The 20,660-nt window shown below is 39.3% G+C and overlaps 1 protein-coding gene across 3 annotated transcripts in view; it reads left to right on the top strand.

Annotated features, from left to right (window-relative positions):
• LOC126328921 (serine-protein kinase ATM) overlaps positions 1 to 20,660 on the top strand; it is a 458,551-nt gene that overhangs the window by 422,227 nt on the left and 15,664 nt on the right. For all 3 annotated transcript variants that reach the window (XM_049996079.1, XM_049996081.1, XM_049996080.1), the window contains 2 exons: positions 6,965 to 7,110; positions 7,528 to 7,634. In XM_049996079.1, coding sequence (XP_049852036.1) covers positions 6,965 to 7,110; positions 7,528 to 7,634 — 253 coding nt within the window. The remainder of the gene's footprint in view (positions 1 to 6,964; positions 7,111 to 7,527; positions 7,635 to 20,660) is intronic.

The following is a 20,660-nucleotide window of genomic DNA, read 5'->3' as shown; positions in this document are numbered from 1 at the left end:
CAAAAGGAAATGAGAGAAAGAAGAAAGTGAGTAGAGAAAAGCTAAAATCACTAAAAACTATAAAAACGAAAGAGGTTTCTTGGATTGAAGTAGCAGTTCAGTGACTAAAACCTACCTGCTTATGACTTCACGTAATGCCCATATGTGTGTCCTCATTGGACTAGTCTATTACAGTTTCTTCCATAATCAGTTTATTCAAACAGTATTTGGATTTTATTCTTAAATCTCTAAGTAAAAACTCTAATTTTCTGCTGAAACAGGTAATGCTCTTGGTTGTTGTTGTTGTTGTTGTTTTTTTCCTGCTCCCAACAGCTGGTTGTTCATAATTTAAATGATTATTAATAATGTGTTACGTCCTTTGTGACCTAGCCTCATTCTGCATGGTCCAGTCGCAATGGGCCACGTGTCGAAAGACTGAATATGGTCCTCAAGAACAGATGCATACATGTGTTGAGCCATTGAGCATTCCAGAATGACAAGATTCCACCGGGAATGCCACGAAAACATTCCCCCAGACCATAACACTTGCTCGTTTGGCCTGGACCATCTTTCAGATGTTTCATGCCATACTCGCCAACAGCCATTTATCTGATGCAACATATAACCAGATTCATCTGAATAGGCCACCTATTGCCACTCAGTGGACATCCAGTTCCCATACTAATATGCAAATTCCAACCTTCATTGCCAGTGAACAGCAGTCAGCATGCATGCATGAACAATGCACCTGCTGCCGAGGCCCACACCCAGTAAAGTCATACTTGATGGTCATTGAGGAGACAATGTTGGTAGCCCCTTAGTTCATCTAGGCAGCTGTTGCTTAACAGTTCCATGTCTTTTCACCTATCCATTTTTCCACAACCATCATTCACCGCTGTCATTTTTAGCCCATGGTGCGCCACACCTGCCTTGGTGCCGGTTTTGGATAGCACTATTTTGCCATGCACATTATACTTTAACCATGGTGGTATGTGGACAGTTCACGGACTTCACTCCATCAGAAGTGCTTCCATTCGTGTACCAAAAGCCAATAATCGTACCCTATCAGATGTCAGATAAATTGGTGCATTTCTGCATCACAACAATGAATGCATTGTTTCCTGCATTCCCCAACGCACTTTATACACCCTCCACTACTAGTGCTGCCACCTGCTGTCTGTGAGTGATTGTTACACATTTTGACATTGAACATAGACGGTGATCACATTAATGTCACTTATTTTCCTGTGTGTCCTTCAAACCCCCAACGCCCTCCCCTTCCCCCAGATTACATTTTACAGTTGATTCATCAGATCCTGGTGCATTTTTTTCTTTTAGTTCAGAGTATAGAGTATAGGCCGCACATACGTAGATTTTGTCATAAATCAGTCAAAATTGATTAAGGTCTAAGCACAGTGTGACCCTGGAAATATCAAAAATTGGCGTGGAACACTAAGGGAAATTCTTCTAGAATTGCTGGACACCTTGGTGAATCAAAAATTTAATGCAATCACGTGTAAAAAAAGAAATCTTCAGTAATGTTATGGTACATTGTTGTTACACATCAGACTGCAAACCATGTACAGATACAATCTACATACTGATCTATAAGGGAAAATGGTTAAAGCAGCATAGGTGTGTTGGTTCAAAAGTGCCATACACTTTTTGGATTAACGGTCAGAAGTAACAACCGTAATCAGCTAAGCAAATAAATTAATTCTGTAGGATTATGACTACTTCTTTGACCATTAGTTTCATAAACCTGCAGATGATAAGCTATGTTATCAAGTTTCTCACTAAATTTGATTTTTGGATCAGTATTATGAATTTGATCTCCCCTTCTTATGCCGCTCTGTTGTACATTTTACTCAAAATCAAATAGGCACTGTCTTCATTGTTTACTAGCTTACAAACCGGCCATTGCCTGGGTATTCATTGTGCCAGTTTTCTATTAGAAACGAGAACAAAAACAGTTTGTAGTTTAATATAAAAATTTTTATGTCTATGTATTCACAAAAATACCTTTGAAATTATGAAACAGCGGTTGAAAGAAATTAATTTACAACTCTATAAGAACAGTATCCAAATTAAGAAACACAGTGTTCAAATCACTATTCTCTGTAATGTTTATTTTACTCAGAACTTGATTGTAAACAATATTTCTAATTAAATGTCGAGGCAGCTGGGCGCAATTACACACACACACACACACACACACACACACACACACACACAGAGGGAAACATTCCACATGGGAAAAATATATCTAAAAACAAAGAAGCTGTAACTTAACAAACGACGTTGGTACATTGATAGGAGACAATAAGAAACACACACACAAATTTAAAGCTTTTGCAAACCACAATTGCATAATCAGGAAAGAGGGAAGGACGAAAGCATGTGGGTTTTAAGGGAGAGGGGTAAGGATTCATTCCAATCCCGGGAGCGGAAAGACTTACCTTAGGGGGAAAAGGGACAGTTATACACTCGCGTGCACTCACTCACACTCACACACACACACACACACACACACACACACACACACACACACACACACACACACACACACCCGTCGGCACATATACAGACACAGAGAGGCATGTGTAAAGGCTAAGAGTTTAGGCAGAGATGTCGGTCGAGGCGGAAGTACAGTGGCAAAGATGTTGTTGAGTGACAAGTGATGTACGAGGGGCGGCAACTTGAAATTAGCAGAGGTTGAGACCTGGAGGGTAGCAGGAAGAGAGAATATATTGAAGGGCAAGTTTCCATCTCCGGAGTTCTGATAGGTTGGTGTCAGTGGGAAGTATCCAGATAACCCAGACAGTGTAACACTGTGCCAAGATGTGCTGGCCGTGCACCAAGGCATGTTTAGCCACAGGGTGATCCTCATTACCAACAAACACTGTCTGCCTGTGTCCATTCATGCGAAAGGACAGTTTGTTGTTGGTCATTCCCACATAGAACGCTTCACAGTGTAGACATGTCAGTTGGTAAATCACATGGGTGCTTTCACACATGGCTCTGCCTTTGAATGTGTACAACTTCCGGGTTACAGGACTGGAGTAGGTGGTGGTGGGAGGGTGCATGGGACAGGTCTTGCACCGGGAGCAGTTACAAGGGTAGGAGCCAGAGGGTAGGGAAGGTGGTTTGGGGATTTCATAGGGATGAACCAAGAGGTTACGAAGGTTAGGTGGGTGGCGGATAGACACTCTTGGTGGAGTGGGGAGGATTTCATGAAGGATGGATCTCACTTCAGGGCAGGATTTGAGGAAGTCGTATCCCTGCTGGAGAGCCATATTCAGAGTCTGACCCAGTCCCGGAAAGTATCCTGTCACAAGTGGGGCACTTTTGGGGTTCTTCTATGGGAGGTTCTGGGTTTGAGGGGATGAGGAAGTGGCTCTAGTTATTTGCTTCTGTACCAGGTCGGGAGGGTAGTTGCGGGATGCGAAAGCTGTTTTCAGGTTATTGGTGTAATGGTTAAGGGATTCAGGACTGGAGCAGATTCGTTTGCCATGAAGACCTAAGCTGTAGGGAAGCGACCGTTTTATATGGAATGGGTGGCAGCTGTCAAAATGGAGGTTCTGTAGCTTGTTGGTGGGTTTGATGTGGCCGGATGTGTGAAGCTGGCCATTGGACAGATGGAGGTCAACGTCAAGAAAAGTGGCATGGGATTTGGAGTAGGACCAGGTGAATCTGATGGAACCACAGGAGTTGAGGTTGGAGGGGAAATTCTGGAGTTGTTCTTCACCGTGAGTCCAGATCATGAAGATGCCATCAATAAATCTGTACCAAACTTTGGGTTGGCGTACGAGGGTGCTATCCTGTTGCCCATGGCTGTTCCCTTCAATTGTTGGTATGTCTGGCCTTCAAAAGTGAAGAAGTCGTGGGTTAGGATGAAGATGGCTAAGGTAATGAGGAAAGAGGTTTTAGGTAGGGTAGCAGGTGATCGGCATGAAATGAAGTGCTCCATCGCAGCAAGACCCTGGGCGTGCGGGATATTTGTGTATAAGGAAGTGGCATCAGCGGTTACAAGGATGGTTTCTGGGGGTAACAGATTGGGTGAGGATTCCAGGCATTCGATAAAGTGGTTGGTGTCTTTGATGAAGGATGGGAGACTGCATGTAATGGGTTGAAGGTGTTGATCTACGTAGGCAGAGATACGTTCTGTGGGGGCTTGGTAACCAGCTACAATGGGGCGGTCGGGATGATTGGGTTTGTGAATTTTAGGAAGTAGGTAGAAGGTAGGGGTGTCGGTGGTATCAGGAGGTTGATGGAGTTAGGTGAAAGGTTTTGTAGGGGGCCTAAGGTTCTGAGGGTACTTGAAGCTCCGCCTGGACATCAGGAATGGTATTACCTTGGCAAACTTTTTATGTAGCGTTGTCTGAAAGCTGACGAAGTCACTTAGTTACATACTCCCGATGATCGAGCACCACGGTCGTGGAACCCTCGTCAGCCAGAAGAATGACGATGGATCAGTCAGCCTTCAGATCATGGGTAGCCTGGGCTTCAGCTGTGGTGATGTTGGGAGTAGGATTAAGGTTTTTCAAGAAGGATTGAGAGACAAGGCTGGAAGTGAGAAATTCCTGGAAGGTTTGGAGAGGGTGATTTTGAGGAAGAGGAGGTTAGTCCCGCTGTGACGGAGGACGGAACTGTTACAGGCAGGGTTCAGTTTGGATACTGTCTTGGGGAGTTGGCCAGGTGCACAGCCAGCACATCTTGGCAGTGTTACACCATCCGGGTTATCTGGATACTTCCCACTGACACCGACCTATCAGAACTCCGGAGATGGGAACTTGCCCTTCAATATATCCTCTCTTCCCACTACCCACCAGGCCTCAACCTCCACTAATTTCAAGTTGTCACGCCTCGTACATCACTTGTCACTCAACAACATCTTTGCCTCTGTGCTTCCGCTTCAACTAAGGTAAGTCTTTCCGCTCCCGAGATTGGAATGACTCCTTACCCTCTCCCTTAAAACCTACATCCTTTCGTCTTTCCCTCTCCTTCCCTCTTTCCTGATGAAGCAACCATGGGTTGCGAAAGCTTAAAATTTGTGTGTGTGTGTGTGTGTGTGTGTGTGTGTGTTTTATTGTCTCCTATCAACATACCAATGCTTTCGTTTGGTAAGTTACAGCTTCTTGATTTTTTTTATGAACTAAAGGTATAAATATTGATAATATATTGTAATCATACAGGGATTTTTTTTTAGATAGTTGGCTTATATTTATAGATGGGTAGAAGTTTATGATGGGTCGTCCATGGTGTAACCTTGAAGTGTATGTCAGAAGCAGTCATTGGAAATTATATCATCAGAATAGCTGATTTGTATAGCTAATTATGTACCAGTGTTTGTGTTCTAATATTGAGAAAAATATTAAATATTTTACCACAACAGCCACCTTAACATAATAGGTGCTAGAGTGCAACCAAACAGTATTTTCAGAGAAAAGCATTTAGGTTGCATGGGAAAATAATGAATAACAAAACACTCCATTTTCATTTTGTGCTTTCGTCGCAGCTTAGTGTTTCTGTTATTAATAAGTGTACTGCCCTGAATCCAAGAAAACAGAAAAAAATGGAAATGAAACTATTAGCTTCCAAGCTGATGTAGTGCTCCAGACAACTACATATTACTCTTGTCACCACAGTCAAGAATGATCTTTGGCTTCGCCAACGTACAACCAAATTGGCACCTCCCAACCTAACACACACAGTAGAGTTATGACACAGGTTAGCTTGAACATCATAAAGTCCTTGAGACGAAATCATTAACAGTGTTTCAACATAGATAATTTAAAAGTGCTGTATAAATCAGTAAATGAAACACTTGTAAGTTGCAAAAGCAAAAAAATGAAAAGGCCACCCACGCAACACAAGTAATTCATGTCATCTTGTCACCGTAACCAAGACGTATTTGAAATGGAGTCATTAATAACATTTCAGTGAAAAATGTGGCATACATGTTGATACATAAGTGACAGACATGCCAGTATGTGCAAAAGGAGAAGATGAAGGAAAGGTCATATACAAAATTTATGCTGCTGCTGTATAAACCGCTCAAACATGTATTTAGTTAACAGCTGTTCATTGGCTATAGCGTGTTATCCTCTCATTGGCTGGCCCCAACTTGACATTGAGACGTAGTGCCAACATCTGCTCTACTGTAAGCAAACACAGCAGGTGTCGATGGCCCTTTGTAAACTTTTGCTGTATTGATTTAGTTGATGAATAAAAAACGGTAGATCCCACAATAAATGTGCCACTACTCTTCATAAGTTCACATAATGGCTGATATCTACTGCCAGCACACGTGAAAATCTTCTGTTATATTCAGCAACTGCAGCTGTGCCTTTGAGAAGAAACTGTCACAGACTTCATTATGTTTCTGAGCAATCTCACACCATGAAAAACTAGTTTAGTGTAACTGAAATAACATCTGAAAGAAATAATTCAGTTTTTGTTAGCATTTTCAAAGCTCCACACTCTTCACAACCCATTATTTGACTTCTCTGTAATCTATAAATACTACGACACCTCTCAAGTGCCGCTTATCAAGAACCAAGGGAAGGAATTCTTTGGGAAGCTCTGTAACATAGCAGCAGCTGTATATAAGGAAATATTTGTCAGAATTCTCAAAAGCCACTAAAAATTACCTTCACAATCTGCCCACTCTACAGGACGCCTCAATAATATAGTCACATCGTACCCACAATCAAGTCCAAATTTGAGTGTCGTACTGACAAGTAAAAACTGATATAATAGGAGTGAACTCCTAGGCAGAGAGTGTTGCTGTTTTTACAAACATTAGAAATTTCAAGAACTTCCATAAATAATAAGTACTAAATAACAAATGTTTGGTGGTGGTGGGGTTTGAACTGCTGACCCACAGCACACCAGCCAGTGCCACTAACCGCTATTCCATAAGGCTTGCGGCATAACTTGCTGCAATATCATCAGAATCAACAATATTTGTTTATCTTTTCAGGATGTGGCCTCAGAATCCAATGAGAAAAAGCTGGAGGTATATAAGGAAATTTGTAAGTCATTTCGCCCAGTGCTACATAAATTTTTTCTGGAATATTTTCCAGCACCAAGCATATGGTTTGAACGAAGACTCGCATATATCCACAGGTTTGTGAAGTTCATTTACAGGCAGTTACTTGTTCTCCTCCCCCCCCCCCCCCCCTCCCTCTACCGTTCCCCTCCTCTATACCACCGCCACTTCCCCTGCCACTTTGCCCCCATCCACCATTCAATATCACTTCATTAAATGATTTGTAATACACACTGTGCTATGTGGGATTTTTATTGTGGCTGAAGTTGCCTATGGCAGTGTCCTTCACATTATACTGCAAATAAATTGCAAATATATTATTAACTTTGAAACCATGGTGATACTATTCTTTGATGATCCTAATCATAAGTTATTTCCCCCTTTTTTTCATTTCTTATTATTCCTCTTTGATAATTTATTGAGCAGAAGGGAATAACATGTCTATTAACTGTTCTAATAAAAATGTACCATAATAAATACTGCTTCCTTTTCAGTGTTGCCACATCATCCATGATAGGTTATATTTTGGGTTTAGGAGACAGACATGTAAACAACATACTGATTGACAAGCAGACAGCAGAAGTTATACATATTGATTTTGGTATGTATAACAGTATAATCATTAATGTACATTACATTATAGTGTAAGAATATTGAATGAGAATATAAATGTCACAGGCAATCCTGAAATGGTATAAGTGTTAAATGTAACTCTGTGTTCAGTCACCACAGTACAGATGGTGGTGCTACCCATTCTTGCTGTGTTATACGTTCTGTATTTATTTTTTCTTCCAACTAAGGCCCACATGATGATCGTTTCAGTTCCTTCTCATTTGCTCTTTTCATTTCCATCAGTAATGTTTCATCTGTTCACCAGTTTCTCTGAAAATATCAGGCTACTTTTCTGTATTGTTTGATATTGTTTCTATATTTTAATGTATTTCACCATTGCTTCTTAATTTCCATGTTTCTTTGCCTCTTATTGGACCTAAAATTTTCCTCACGATTCTTTGTTCTGATATTTCTAGTTCATGTAATTTATAATTGAATGCTCGGCATTCACTTGTGTAGAGGCGCTTTGTTTTCACTTCCATGTCGTAATGCATTATTTTCATTTCTTCATAAGTGATTATTATTATAAATATTTTTTGTTACTTCACATGCCCTTTCCATTTAGTATATCTTTCCATTTATAGCAGCTTTTTGTAACATTTTCTTGAATTTTCTCCCTAGAAATTTTAATTTATTTATCTTTTCTGTTGGACTGTAGTCTGTCTGTAGATTAGACTGGACATACTTTTTGTTAGAGAGAATCCTCTAAGAAATAACACGCCAGAGAACAAAAATACACAATAGATATTTACAAGGAAAAAAATATATTCCAACGCCCTTGTGGAATAAATAAGTAAATTAGAAAACTTAACATATTTTCGTTTGAAAGGTGATAACTAAGTTGTCACAAAACATGTAAATGTTCAATATACTGAGTTGCATGTGCTAATTATTAGGCTGCACCATCAACTAGAAAATTCATTTTACAACACTTGTTTACAGTGATCACATGAATGCACTGAATTTGTACAGAAGCCAAATTGTACACAATACTCACAGTATAATAAACTATGCTTCATTAGTAGTTAAACTTTTTATGGCTACTGCAAGGTATTGAAAATGTATGTTTTCGAGTAATTGACACTTTTCTGGGCCAAAGTAAGTGGCTTTAAATCTTTATGATGATTATTATTGTTTCTAGTTTTCATTCCAGAAACTGAGTTGTTGGTTTGAAAAACAGATATATTACTAATGACAACTTTCATTAAGGAATAAATACAGGGTGTTCAAAAAGTATTTCATATTTTGAGAGGTGGTAGTATTTCCAGTAAACATGGGCTATAAAGTGCACACATTAAGTGAGATGAGTGCTTCTTCATCTTCCGGTAGCGTAAAAACTATATCTTCTACAGGATAGCTGCTCATAACTCTTATGATATCTATTTTAGCAGCCATGTTTACTGCACATCTTTTCTTGTGTTAGTACATATTTTGAGTATGGCCAACTTTTTGTGAACAACCAGTATATTGTGCAGCAGTAGTTAGTTTTGCCAGTTCCTCAGCCTGATGTTTTTGAGCTCACACCGCAAATAGTTCATATTATACATTTTCGGATTTGGGAAACATTAGCTTGGACTGATGAGTTTCCCCAAAAATTTATCCCATGTGACTTTATGGAATGAAAGTATATATAGACTTAATGTTTGAGGCATATGATTGGGGGCTCTTACAAGTTCAAAATTGAGTCTAGTATGTTTTTTCAAAGTTTAGTGACAAAGAATTGGCCAGGAACTGTATATTAATATCGATGAAAATTTCCTTAACCGATCTCTCTGAGTCTCTACTTCATTTGCTATTTATTGCAATATTAGAATTATTAGAAAGATGCACCAAAATAGCTGCTTATAATAATTAATTTTTGTTAATAACAGACTGTTTTGGCATTTATTACCATTGTCAGGTATGTTAGAGTTTTGTGATATCCATATTAAGTCATTAGTGAACTGTCTTGTAACTGTCAATATTTCTATTATATGGTAAGTGGCATAAATATAGTGAAAATAACACTTTATTTGTGGTTTAATAGTTGTTTGGTAGTTCTGCTCTTACGATGTTATATGTTCACAAAGATATCTTTGTAAAAATATAACTTCATAAGAACAGAACTGTCAAACTACTGTCAGATCATAATTAACGTATTATTTTCAATATATTTACGCCATTTACCATCTAATCAAAACACTAATAGTTATAAGACAGTTCACTAATGACTTAATACAGATGTCGCGAAACTCACTATGTACCTGACAATGGTAATAAATGCCAAAACAGTCTATATTAATAAAGATAATTATTATAAGCAGTTACTCTGGTACATTTTTCTAATAATTATGTTATTATCTGACACGCATTATGCTGCTGAACCTGAAGAAGAAAAATTATTGCAATGTTTGTGTCACCTGCTAATAAAACAAACTTGACACCTGGTGATGTTACTGATGATAGGTCATTGATATATGTAAGAATTAGTTCTCAGTTCGACAATGCCTGATAGTTTAATACACATCTCTTTCATGTGGTAGACACCCTTTGTTTCCTGTTAGTGGCATACAATTTGAACAATTTTTGAAACATTTCATGTTGCACCATAATATTCTAATTTATTTAAAAACCTGCGTGGATAGTCGTGGATGTCAAAGCACTGCTCCCAGGACATGGAGGTGCACCAGTCCCGGATTGAATCTGCCGATAAGTGTCAGTCTGGGGACCAGCCTGGATGTGGTTTTGAGACACTTTCCACGTCCCACTAGGTGAATACTGGGCTGATAACCAAATTTAATCTCAGTTATGTGATTCACAAATATTTAGAAGACTTTTGTCCACTTTTATGTAAACAACACTGCACAAAGACAGCTGGGGGTACACACTTTCTGTCCTCTGGGAGGGGACGGTGCATATGTGTGGTGACTGGAATGGCATCCAGCATTTCCTTAAACCTAACCATGCCATATCTGTCAATAATCATGCCGACCCTGCGCCAATGCAGAACAAAGACACAAGAAATATTTTGTGATGAAAGGCTATTGTGATTAACACATAGATAGCCCGTACGGGTCACAAAATATACCAGTAACCTGTAATTTATTGAATGGTGACCTAAGGACGTTCTCTCTCTATGTGTAGGGCCTTCTCAGTGTCAGAATCCTTCTGAAATCCAAGCTGTGAGTTTGGCAATGTATCATTTGCTGTAAGATATTTAAGATGCCGATTGTATATTAACTTTTCTTCTCATGTGTGTAACAGTCGTTGGGTTCTATGTGTTAACTTGGAAAGTTCCTACCAGTCTGTCCTATGTAGTAGCCAGACAAGTTTTACATGTGATTTTGTATATTCCTGAGTCTGAGAATTTATCTTTTTCATTGTTTAAGGTGTGTATTAATTTCTATTATTTGTGCAGAAAGTTACTTTCATTTGATATGACTTGTTTAGGTTTGCTATTTGTTGAGAAAAATTTACCTACATAAGTTGTGCTGACCATACATTTGATTGTATTGTTGGTTCCATTTAAAGAGCCAGGAATTTCTTTCTTTTTTGCTGTTTTTTCTGTCATTGAGCTCGGGATGTCATTAGCCACTGACAATTGCTTAAAGATGTCTAAATAATTCTCGTTGTTCTATGGAATTTATCAATGTCCTCGTTGTTCTATGGAATTTTGTTTGCTTGGTGTTCCATCGTTTTGTATGCAGCTTTCTTGTGTACATCTGGGAGACATGATGTAACAGAAATTGTGTTGTTGGAAGTTGTCTTTTTTTTTCTGTATACCTTGAAATTATGCCACTTGTGATTTTCTGTGCATAATCTAGAAAAAATAATGTTTCTTTTTGTAGTTTATTTTCTTGTGTAAATTAGTAAACAAATTTTGTTGTTGGTGCCACCTTTGACTAAAATGAAGGTATCATATACATATCTTTTGTAGCACACTGTTTGTTAAGCAGAGTTCCTAGCTGCTGAATATTTTCTGTTATAGGTGGTTTATGAAAATATCTGCTAGTGTACCATATACAGACGAGCACACGGCTATCCCATCTGGTTGTTAATAAACATTACCATTGAATGCAAAAAAGTAATTGTCCTTTAGGATTAGTTCAGTTTGATAGTTTCAGCTTTTGAATACTTTTTGTGCTTTTAGTAAATTGGCCATTGTTACTGCAATGGCTTCTTTGAGTACATGTTTTTGATGCCTAGTGATATAAAATTAGCACCATGTAGAATGTTTATTTCTTTTATTTCAGTGACTAGTGTGATACTTATTTGTAAAGTATATGTTTTTTTCATATGTGAAATACTTTTTTAGGGACTGATTGACTTTGTGAGATACTCTGTGTGCAGTGCTCTTTGTTCTGTTAACTATAGGTCTCAGTCGACATCCTTGCTTGTGTTCTTCTGGTTCATACAGGTGCTGTATTACTTTTCATGTTCTGTCAATAAGAAATGAGTTTTGAAAGTTGTTTCTGCAAAAATTACAGCAGAAATTAATGCACACCATATTCAATATAAAAGATAAATTCTCAGACTCGGGCATATACAAAATCACATGTAAAATTTACACGAGGTACTATGTAGGACAGATTCGCAGGAAATTTCAAAGTAAGTACATCAAACATATCAACTATTAAACACATAACTAATTCATAAACTCAGCAGTAACAACACACATAAGAGACACCCATTCAAAAATATAGGAGAAAATCTTAAGATACTCTACCACTTCCAGAAATCACATACAATGGACTTAACGGAGAAACTGGAATTTTATGCTCACCACAAAAAGCAAGAGAGAATAAATTCTCAATCAACTAAAGCACCTATGCCTGGATTTCAGGCAGGATCCACCATTTTGTTTGAAGCTGAGGTGCTATTCCAATACAGTTGGAGACTCTGTGCAAAGCAGTTCGACTTTAGGGGGAATGCCAAGTGGGCTGAAATATGAATGGGTATTTGGTTTGAGAGGTAGGTAGTCTGTGCAGTTGAGCAAAGCTACTGTGCCAGGGTGATGTAGTTGTTAGAGCATGAGCCTTTTGAGCAGAAGACCTAGGTTCGAATCCCAGCTTTGTTACAAATTTTCATTCATCGCTTCAGTCTGCATATATACATCATAGATGTTTGGGATTGAAAAGGCCTCTGGAACCATATAGTTTGATTCTATCATTAGAATATAAAAGACATCCCAAAATTTATGTTGTCTGATTTTCAGTTTGCGATACAATCTCAGAATTACAACTACAGTGCCAGAGAGACAAAATTGCACAGGGAAACAACACAAAAAATATTTATGTAAACAAAGGCATTTGAAAATGAGAATAAATTCTCGAAACACACATTGAGCTAAGCATGAAAATCTATGTAACTCGTGCAGTTTTTCGTTTTTTAAAACATAAATTTCTCAGTTGATGGCTTTCCAAAACATTGATTATGATGAATTAAGTTAATTATTAATTGGAATGAAGAGCTGTTTATTGATCAATTAATTATTTCTAAATTAGGTTCCCCATGGCATGTACCTTAGATAAATATTCATTTTTCCTCCTCCACAAATTTTTGTTTGTTGAAGAGATTGTAATAAGGAGCTAGGTACAAAAAGTATCGCCACCACCCATAAATATTCATGCTTTATTGTGTTACGCTAGTCATTTAAGTCCCAAAGCATCCATCATCAGATGTAATTTGCTTTGTGCATTCTTTGTTTTCTATTAAGCAACATAACATAATATGGTAGCTTTTTCCTGTTATGAAAAGATTATGTGTTAAATTTAAAAATTTCAAATTGCAGAAAAAGAAAGGAGGAAAATCTTAGAAACTTTGTACAGAAATTGGGAAGAACTTCCTTCATATTGTGTGCTGCACTTAACATTGGCGCATCACAGTCTAATGTAATGTTGAGGAATGTTTCTCTCAGTTTCTGTGCCTACTTTCGTTTCCCCCCCTCCATTGTAATTCTCATATTTTATACACAACTCTCTCAAAATGCACTTGTTCAAACTTTATCTTTATTGACCCACGTAGGTTTCACACCTGCAATCCAGGCATGCAGATGTATGGCACACCACAGAAGTTGGAAAACGCTAGCTCTGGCATAAGATACTTCTCCCAGGTGCAAGCATAGCCTCTCCACAGTGCAGTCATATGCTGACATTCAGGCAATGTTTATCGGACTAGTAGTGCAGCACTCCGTGGAAAATGTCTTCTTGCACCAGTATTCTAGAAGTAATAAAGTATTTTGTCTGTTTTTGTATTCTTGTAGCCAGAACATATTGATGATGAATGGGTCATTTTTTCAACTGCTTTGTGGTACAGTTGCTTTTCACATCTTGTTGTGACATGGAATCCTGTTTCTAATGTTGGTGCTATAACAGATGGAACTTCTTACAGTCATGCCAATGGCTGTGCTAGTATTGCTTTCTCACCCTTTGTCTCCAGCTATCTTTCCTCCTCTCTTCCCACCATTTGACAAGGTATTCGAAGATTGGGAAGATCATGAATGCCACCTGCAGCAAAATTTCCTTGCCTTCCACATTATGGATGCGGAGGTATGTCTTGCACAGTTTTTGTCATGTATTTCTCCCACCTTATATCAGGTGTTGCTGCAGCTAGCCATGTTGCAGAAATCTTCCTTGTTATCATTTGACAATTCTACCTTTACAATAAGCAGCCCCATCAGTTTCATTGTGACTGGGCCACAATCTTCCACAGCCTTAGCCATAAGTGCCACACGGCCAACTCAAAAGGATCATATGCAGGCATTAGGGTTCGCAATGTTATCATCTGCTCCACCCCAGATAAGGAAGTCTGGTAGCGGAGCTTCCAGTTACAAAATCACTCCCTCAGAGAGGTTTTGCCCATTGCCCAATCGTATGAAGTGTCACACACTGCTGGTCAGCAGCTGGAAGCATGCTGTGAAGTCCCGGCGGTAAAGGGTGGCCCAGCTACACCCACTGCTTCAAGGAAGGGTGACGTCTTTGTGGTGCAAACCACATGATCTGACGGCTTCCACACAGCTCATAAACAGTTTCTCAGCGGCGCTCCCTGTTGCCATCATGTGTATCTTCTTGCTCGCAGCAAGGTAGATCAATGTATCCCCAGCCCTGCGCCTTCTGTCACGAGCGTAAAAAAAAGACCACATTGTGATAGTCTGCCATTCAGCTGCAGAGAACACAGCATCAGAGAACATGGATATGGATATCAAGGAAGTGTCATCGTCAGGGCCAATTCCCAATCAGGATTCCAACAAGCTTTTTATCAAGATTTTTGTTCTCTTCCGACAGCTGCACCTGCAGGTAGACACCAGCACAGCAGTTTCCCTGCTTAATTCCCAAACACATTCAGACCTCAGCTCTCTACCACTGTTTCTGGTAAACAGGTGCCTATAGGGATATGGTAAACAGCAAATCCCCTTTCTTGCCCAATTCACAACTGACTTATCTGTAGATCAGTGACTCAACCTATTACCTTTATTGTCATCCACGATGCAAGTTCAGAAAAATTTTTCGGATTCAATGCGTTTCAGGCGTTTGGCTTTTCAGTCACAGACATCGACCAGTTGTTATCTGCTGAAGCCCCCTATCAATCCTTGGAATTTCTGTGCTCAGAATTTCAGGTGTCTTTGTGCAAGGCCTAGGGTGCACCACAGGCACTGAATCACACATTATCTTGAAGCAGTCAGCTTGTCCTAGATTCTTTCATGCTAGGCAGAATCCTATAACCCTATACGTCCACGTTAAGATGGAGCTGGACTGGCTCTCATCTCTCACGGTCGAGGTTCCCACTTCCTGTTGTGAATGGGCCACACCCGTTGTCACCATGAGGAAACCCTCTGGTAAATTACGACTTTGTGATAATTTTAAGGTCACCATGATTTCATAATCCGTGATTGACACATTCCCATTGCCATGCCCAGACAAGCTGTTCATTCACTTAGCAGGGGGTCAGTTCTTCTCCAGACTTGATCCTTCCAAAGCTTGTCACTAGTTACCCTTGGATGAGGAGTCCAAGCATATCATGGTTCTTAACAAGCCTTTCGGACTGTATCAGTATCAGCTGTTGATGTTTGCAGTGGCAAGTGTCCCAATTATTTTTCAACACTATCTGGAAAAGGTCACATCCACCATTTCACTCTGCAACACAGGCATATGCCAACCAGGTTCTTGAAACAATCCGCAGAAGTCCAAGTTTTTCCAACCTTGAATATCTGGGTCACAGCAGGTCATCCAACCACTGGCGAGTTTGATCAGGGCCATTATGGACCTGCCGTATTGATCATTGTTGCAAGAACTTCAAGCTTTTCTGGGTAAAATTGCCTTTTACCTTCGGTTCATTCCTACGACATCCACTTTTGCATGCCTCCTCTACCTCTTCCTTCAAAAGGGTGCTTTCTTTGTCTGGTCTTCGGCATGCGTTCAGTCCTTCACCATGCTGTAGGTCTGTCTCAGGTCAGCTCTGTATCTAGCAACTTTTGACCCTGATAAACCATTTGTTTTGGCTATGGATGGATTCCAGTACAGCCTGGACGCAGTCCTCACCTATCAAAATGCAGACAGGTTGGAGCAGCCACTAGCTTCTGCATTCTAAACTCTCAATCCAGCACAGGTCAACTACTCTCAGGTCGAGAAAGAGGCTCTGGCCATTGTGTATGCAGTCACCAAATTTCACATTTTCTTTTATGGTGCCAAATTCAAAGTCATTACAGACCACAAGCCATTAGTTTTGTTATTTAGTTTTTCCACATAGGTCCCTGATAAGGTGGCCTGGAGGTTCAGCAGTGGGCTTCATTCCTCTCCAAATACCACTACGACATCCATTTTCAAACCAGTGGGTGCAAAGCCAACACAGACGACTTATCCCAGCTGCCTCTTGACCCGGACCTCCAGTTTGATCGAGAGGAGCTCATGTGTTTTCATTTGGATATCATTTCCTGCCAAGCAGTAAATGGGCTTCCAAACCTTGATACCTGGGTTGCCAAGGCCACAGCATCTGACTCTTTTTCCAACTAACTTGTCTGCTTCATCCAGCAGGATTGGTCACCTAGTCCTCCAGGCCACACTTCTGATCCACTTGTCTTGTCTTGTCGCGGGGCATCATCTGTTAATCTTAAATGGTGTCATCCTCTCAACAGATAATGCAGCTCCCAAGTTGGTTATTCCTGGAAGTTTGCAGTGGGATGTCTTACAGCTGTTACATGAGGGTCACTGGTGTGTTTCCCACACCAAAACATTGGCTCACAGACATATGCACTGGTCTGCCACATACTGGATAATTTATCACCTGTTTAAATCAGTCACGAAAATGGTGACGGAACTGAAAATGTTTTCTGTCATGCAGATACTCCAGTATGATATGAGAGACAACTGCAAATCTAATCATCAAATTGTAATCATTATCCTAGCAGACATCCTCTTTAGTCATTCATGAAATTCATTTTATACCCTAAATGACTTTCATCTTAAAAAGAACAAATTTTATGCTGTAGTTATTCAATCAATAAAAGACCATAACCATGGAAGGAGGAGAGGATTGGCAAATGTACCAGCTTTTTGCACATAATGTGACTTGAACACTAAAAAAAGAAAGAAAGAAACAGAGGAAGACGATGAGTAAGACATGCAGCAATGCCCTTGTCTAATATTTGTAACTGACAGAAACTGCATGTTAACAACAGCCAAGACCTGTACTCCATTTATAAAAGACAAATGTTGACAATTGATGCAGTATATCCTATTGAAGCAGCTGTTGTGTATGCCTTCCTTGTAAGTGTAGCATAGCACACAATCACTATGGTGATTAACTGTGCTATTGTTGCAGCCTTTCCCAGAATTTGTTTTAAACTCAGAAAGCTGTTTATCCCATGGTATAACAAATACCTTGCAGCCTTCCACATTACAATAGCAAAGGCTTGCCATACTGTTATGGAGGGTAAGAAGAAATCATTACTTGCGTATTAATCGTTCGATGCCATTCACAAGAATATCGAGTTAATCAGGATCTCTCTCAAAGGGGAAGTTAACATAGTGACTTCTGTACTAAAAATGGGAGATCCAGTAGTGGTTTAGTGAGGCTGACTTACAATGAATGAATATTTTTACTGCCACAACCACATGCTGTCAAAATCCATTGGTTTGTTGACACATAACTAGCACAGATTCAGAAATATCATTCTTTTGAAACTTCGCTGTCATTTTAGCCACACAAAGTAATCAGTGCTTATCACGTGGGGATCTCAAGATGATTCTGGATTTCTAGATTTCCAAAAGCCTTTTGATACCATTCCTCAGAAGCAGTTTCTAATCTAACTGTGTGCCAATGTAGTACAAGTTGTTGGTGTAGGGAAGGCACTAGAGTGGGTAATCAGTCTTCTTCTGATATGACTCATGGAAACTCAAAATCTCAAAAATTCTATCCAGCTGGGTTCTTGAGGTATTGCAGTAAGTATTGTGATAGCACCCTGCTGGAGACAAAAAGCCCAACATAGTTTCCTGTGCAAGCGTAACTTCACCATAGTACTTGTTGACCAAAAAAGGTGAATGTACCTCATGTGTCCATTATTTTAACTCTCTCTGACCCAATTTTTATTTCGAATTAGAAAAAAATGAAAACAGTATTTTTGACCTGTAAATTCTTCTAGCATTGCATTAAACATGATTTCAGTTTTTTTAATTAGTACATTATCAGGGTGTATATGACCCAGGACAACCGGGAGATCTGGGAAAAACCCAGGAATTTTTACATCCGGGAGAAAACCGGGAAAAAACTGGGAATTTTTTAGAATTCTGGGATTTTTGTTTTAGTTTTCAGTTAAATTTTTGTTATTTTGACTGGTAAGAAATAATATTCAAACAAAGGATGTTACTGTATCCTGCTACTGCAGAACAACATTGCAGCAATAAAACATGAACGAGAGAAAAAAACTAAAATAAAACTTGAGTTGCAAAGGAAATGCACCATCTATAACAACAAAACACAGTGCTCATACAAGCATCTGCAAGCAGCAAAATGTGTCAAAGTCTTTAGGAAGACTATGCAACAAATTGCCTCCGATGAGGGTGACGTCACAACTGTTTACATTAGATTCGTGTGAGCAGTTGCCTGCGGGCCCCTGCGCTTGCACAGTTGAGTCGCGCATATGTAGTACCTTCTCCCGCTTCTGGCTACAAAAGTGTGGTTGTTAGCTGTATAAGCAGTAGCAGCAAGATGCTACTCGGAAAAATTTTATTGTCACGCGCAAGCTGCCATTATTCACTGGGAGCGAACCAGGTATCTGCCCCGGGTGGCAATTTCAGTCAAGCATTAATCGCCTTGCAGATCAATGAAGTTATTTTTGTCGGTTTGTTAAAGAAATGTGGTTTTTATTAATCTTTTCCACTGATGCAGTCAATTTATTTGTAACGAAATGTTTAATTCCACACTATTGGCTAGTTTCAACTGTTCTCTGCATTTCAAAAGAGCATGTTTTCATCTTCTTCCAAGTATGGCATGTGCCATAATAAAGAACCACAAATGAAATAATACAGATGGCAGTTATAAGAGTCGAGGAACACGGAAGGGAAGCAGTGGTTGGGAAGGGAGTGAGACAGGGTTGTAGTCTCTCCCCGATGTTATTCAATCTGTATATTGAGCAAGCAGTAAAGGAAACAAAAGAAAAATTTGGAGTAGGTATTAAAATCCATGGAGAAGAAATAAAAACTTTGAGGTTCGCTGATGACATCGTAATTCTGTCAGAGACAGCAAAGGACTTGGAAGAGCAGTTGAACGGAATGGATAGTGTCTTGAAAGGAGGATATAAGATGGACATCAACAAAAGCAAAACGAGGATAATGGAATGTAGTCGAATTAAATCGGGTTATGCCGAGGGAATTAGGTTAGGAAATGAGACACTTAAAGTAGTAAAAGAGTTCTGCTATTTGCGGAGTAAAATAAGTGATGATGGTCGAAGTAGAGAGGATATAAAATGTAGACTGGCAATGGCAAGGAAAGCGTTTCTGAAGAAGAGATGTTTGTTAACATCGAGTATAGATTTAAGTGACAGGAAGTCATTTCTGAAAGCATTCGTATGGAGTGTAGCCATGTATGGAAGTGAAACATGGACGATAAATAGTTTGGACAAGAAGAGAATAGAAGCTTTCGAAATGTGGTGCTACAGAAGAATGGTAAAGTTTAGATGGGTAGATCACATAACTAATGAGGAAGTATTGAATAGGATTGGGGAGAAGAGAAGTTTGTGGCACAACTTGACCAGAAGAAGGGATTGATTGGTAGGACATGTTCTGAAGCATCAAGGGATCACCAATTTAGTATTGGAGGGCAGCGTGGAGGATAAAAATCGTAGAGGGAGACCAAGAGATGACTACACTAAGCAGATTCAGAAGGATGTAGGTTGCAGTATGTACTGGCAGATGAAGAAGCTTGCACAGGATAGAGTGGCATGGAGAGCTGCATCAAACCAGTCTCAGGACTGAAGACCACAACAACAGCAACAACAGCAGTAGGCCTACTGGTACACCTAGAAAATTTACAAAGGACTCTGGATGTACGAATTTGCACTTTAATTCGAAAATGCACATTATTATAGTTCATGAAGTTTCGATGATCTTGGAATATCCTCTGATATCTTGTCTTTTTTTTATGACATAACATAAGATCTTTTAATGTTTTACACGTACGAACATACGGACTTCTTGTGTCTTCGTAGCTGCGCAAGAACTGGGACGCCTTTTGTTTGGTGCTCTCTAACAACTGCTGAAATGAACCTCTTTCGAACAGGTCACAGGAAAATATTGCGAATGATTGATAGAAAATTAAAATAAATTTCCTTTTACGCAAGATGAACTATGTGCAATGAATTTCTTTAATCACAGAGTGTTTGACTCTCATTTAAAAATTAACTTTTTGAGGATTACCATTTAGAAAAATTTCAAGCCCAGAAGACCAGACATTTATGTCGATATTTAAAATTTCACTGGCACATTTTTGTGATATATGTTGAAGTGTAACACGCGCAAAGATGATCAACATTGTACGTGAAAGT

Source organism: Schistocerca gregaria, chromosome 2 (assembly GCF_023897955.1).
Source record: "Schistocerca gregaria isolate iqSchGreg1 chromosome 2, iqSchGreg1.2, whole genome shotgun sequence".
Classification (NCBI taxonomy): Eukaryota; Metazoa; Arthropoda; class Insecta; order Orthoptera; family Acrididae; genus Schistocerca; species Schistocerca gregaria.
Note: the sequence above shows the minus strand (reverse complement) of the source record. Positions and strands in the feature narration are given on the sequence as shown.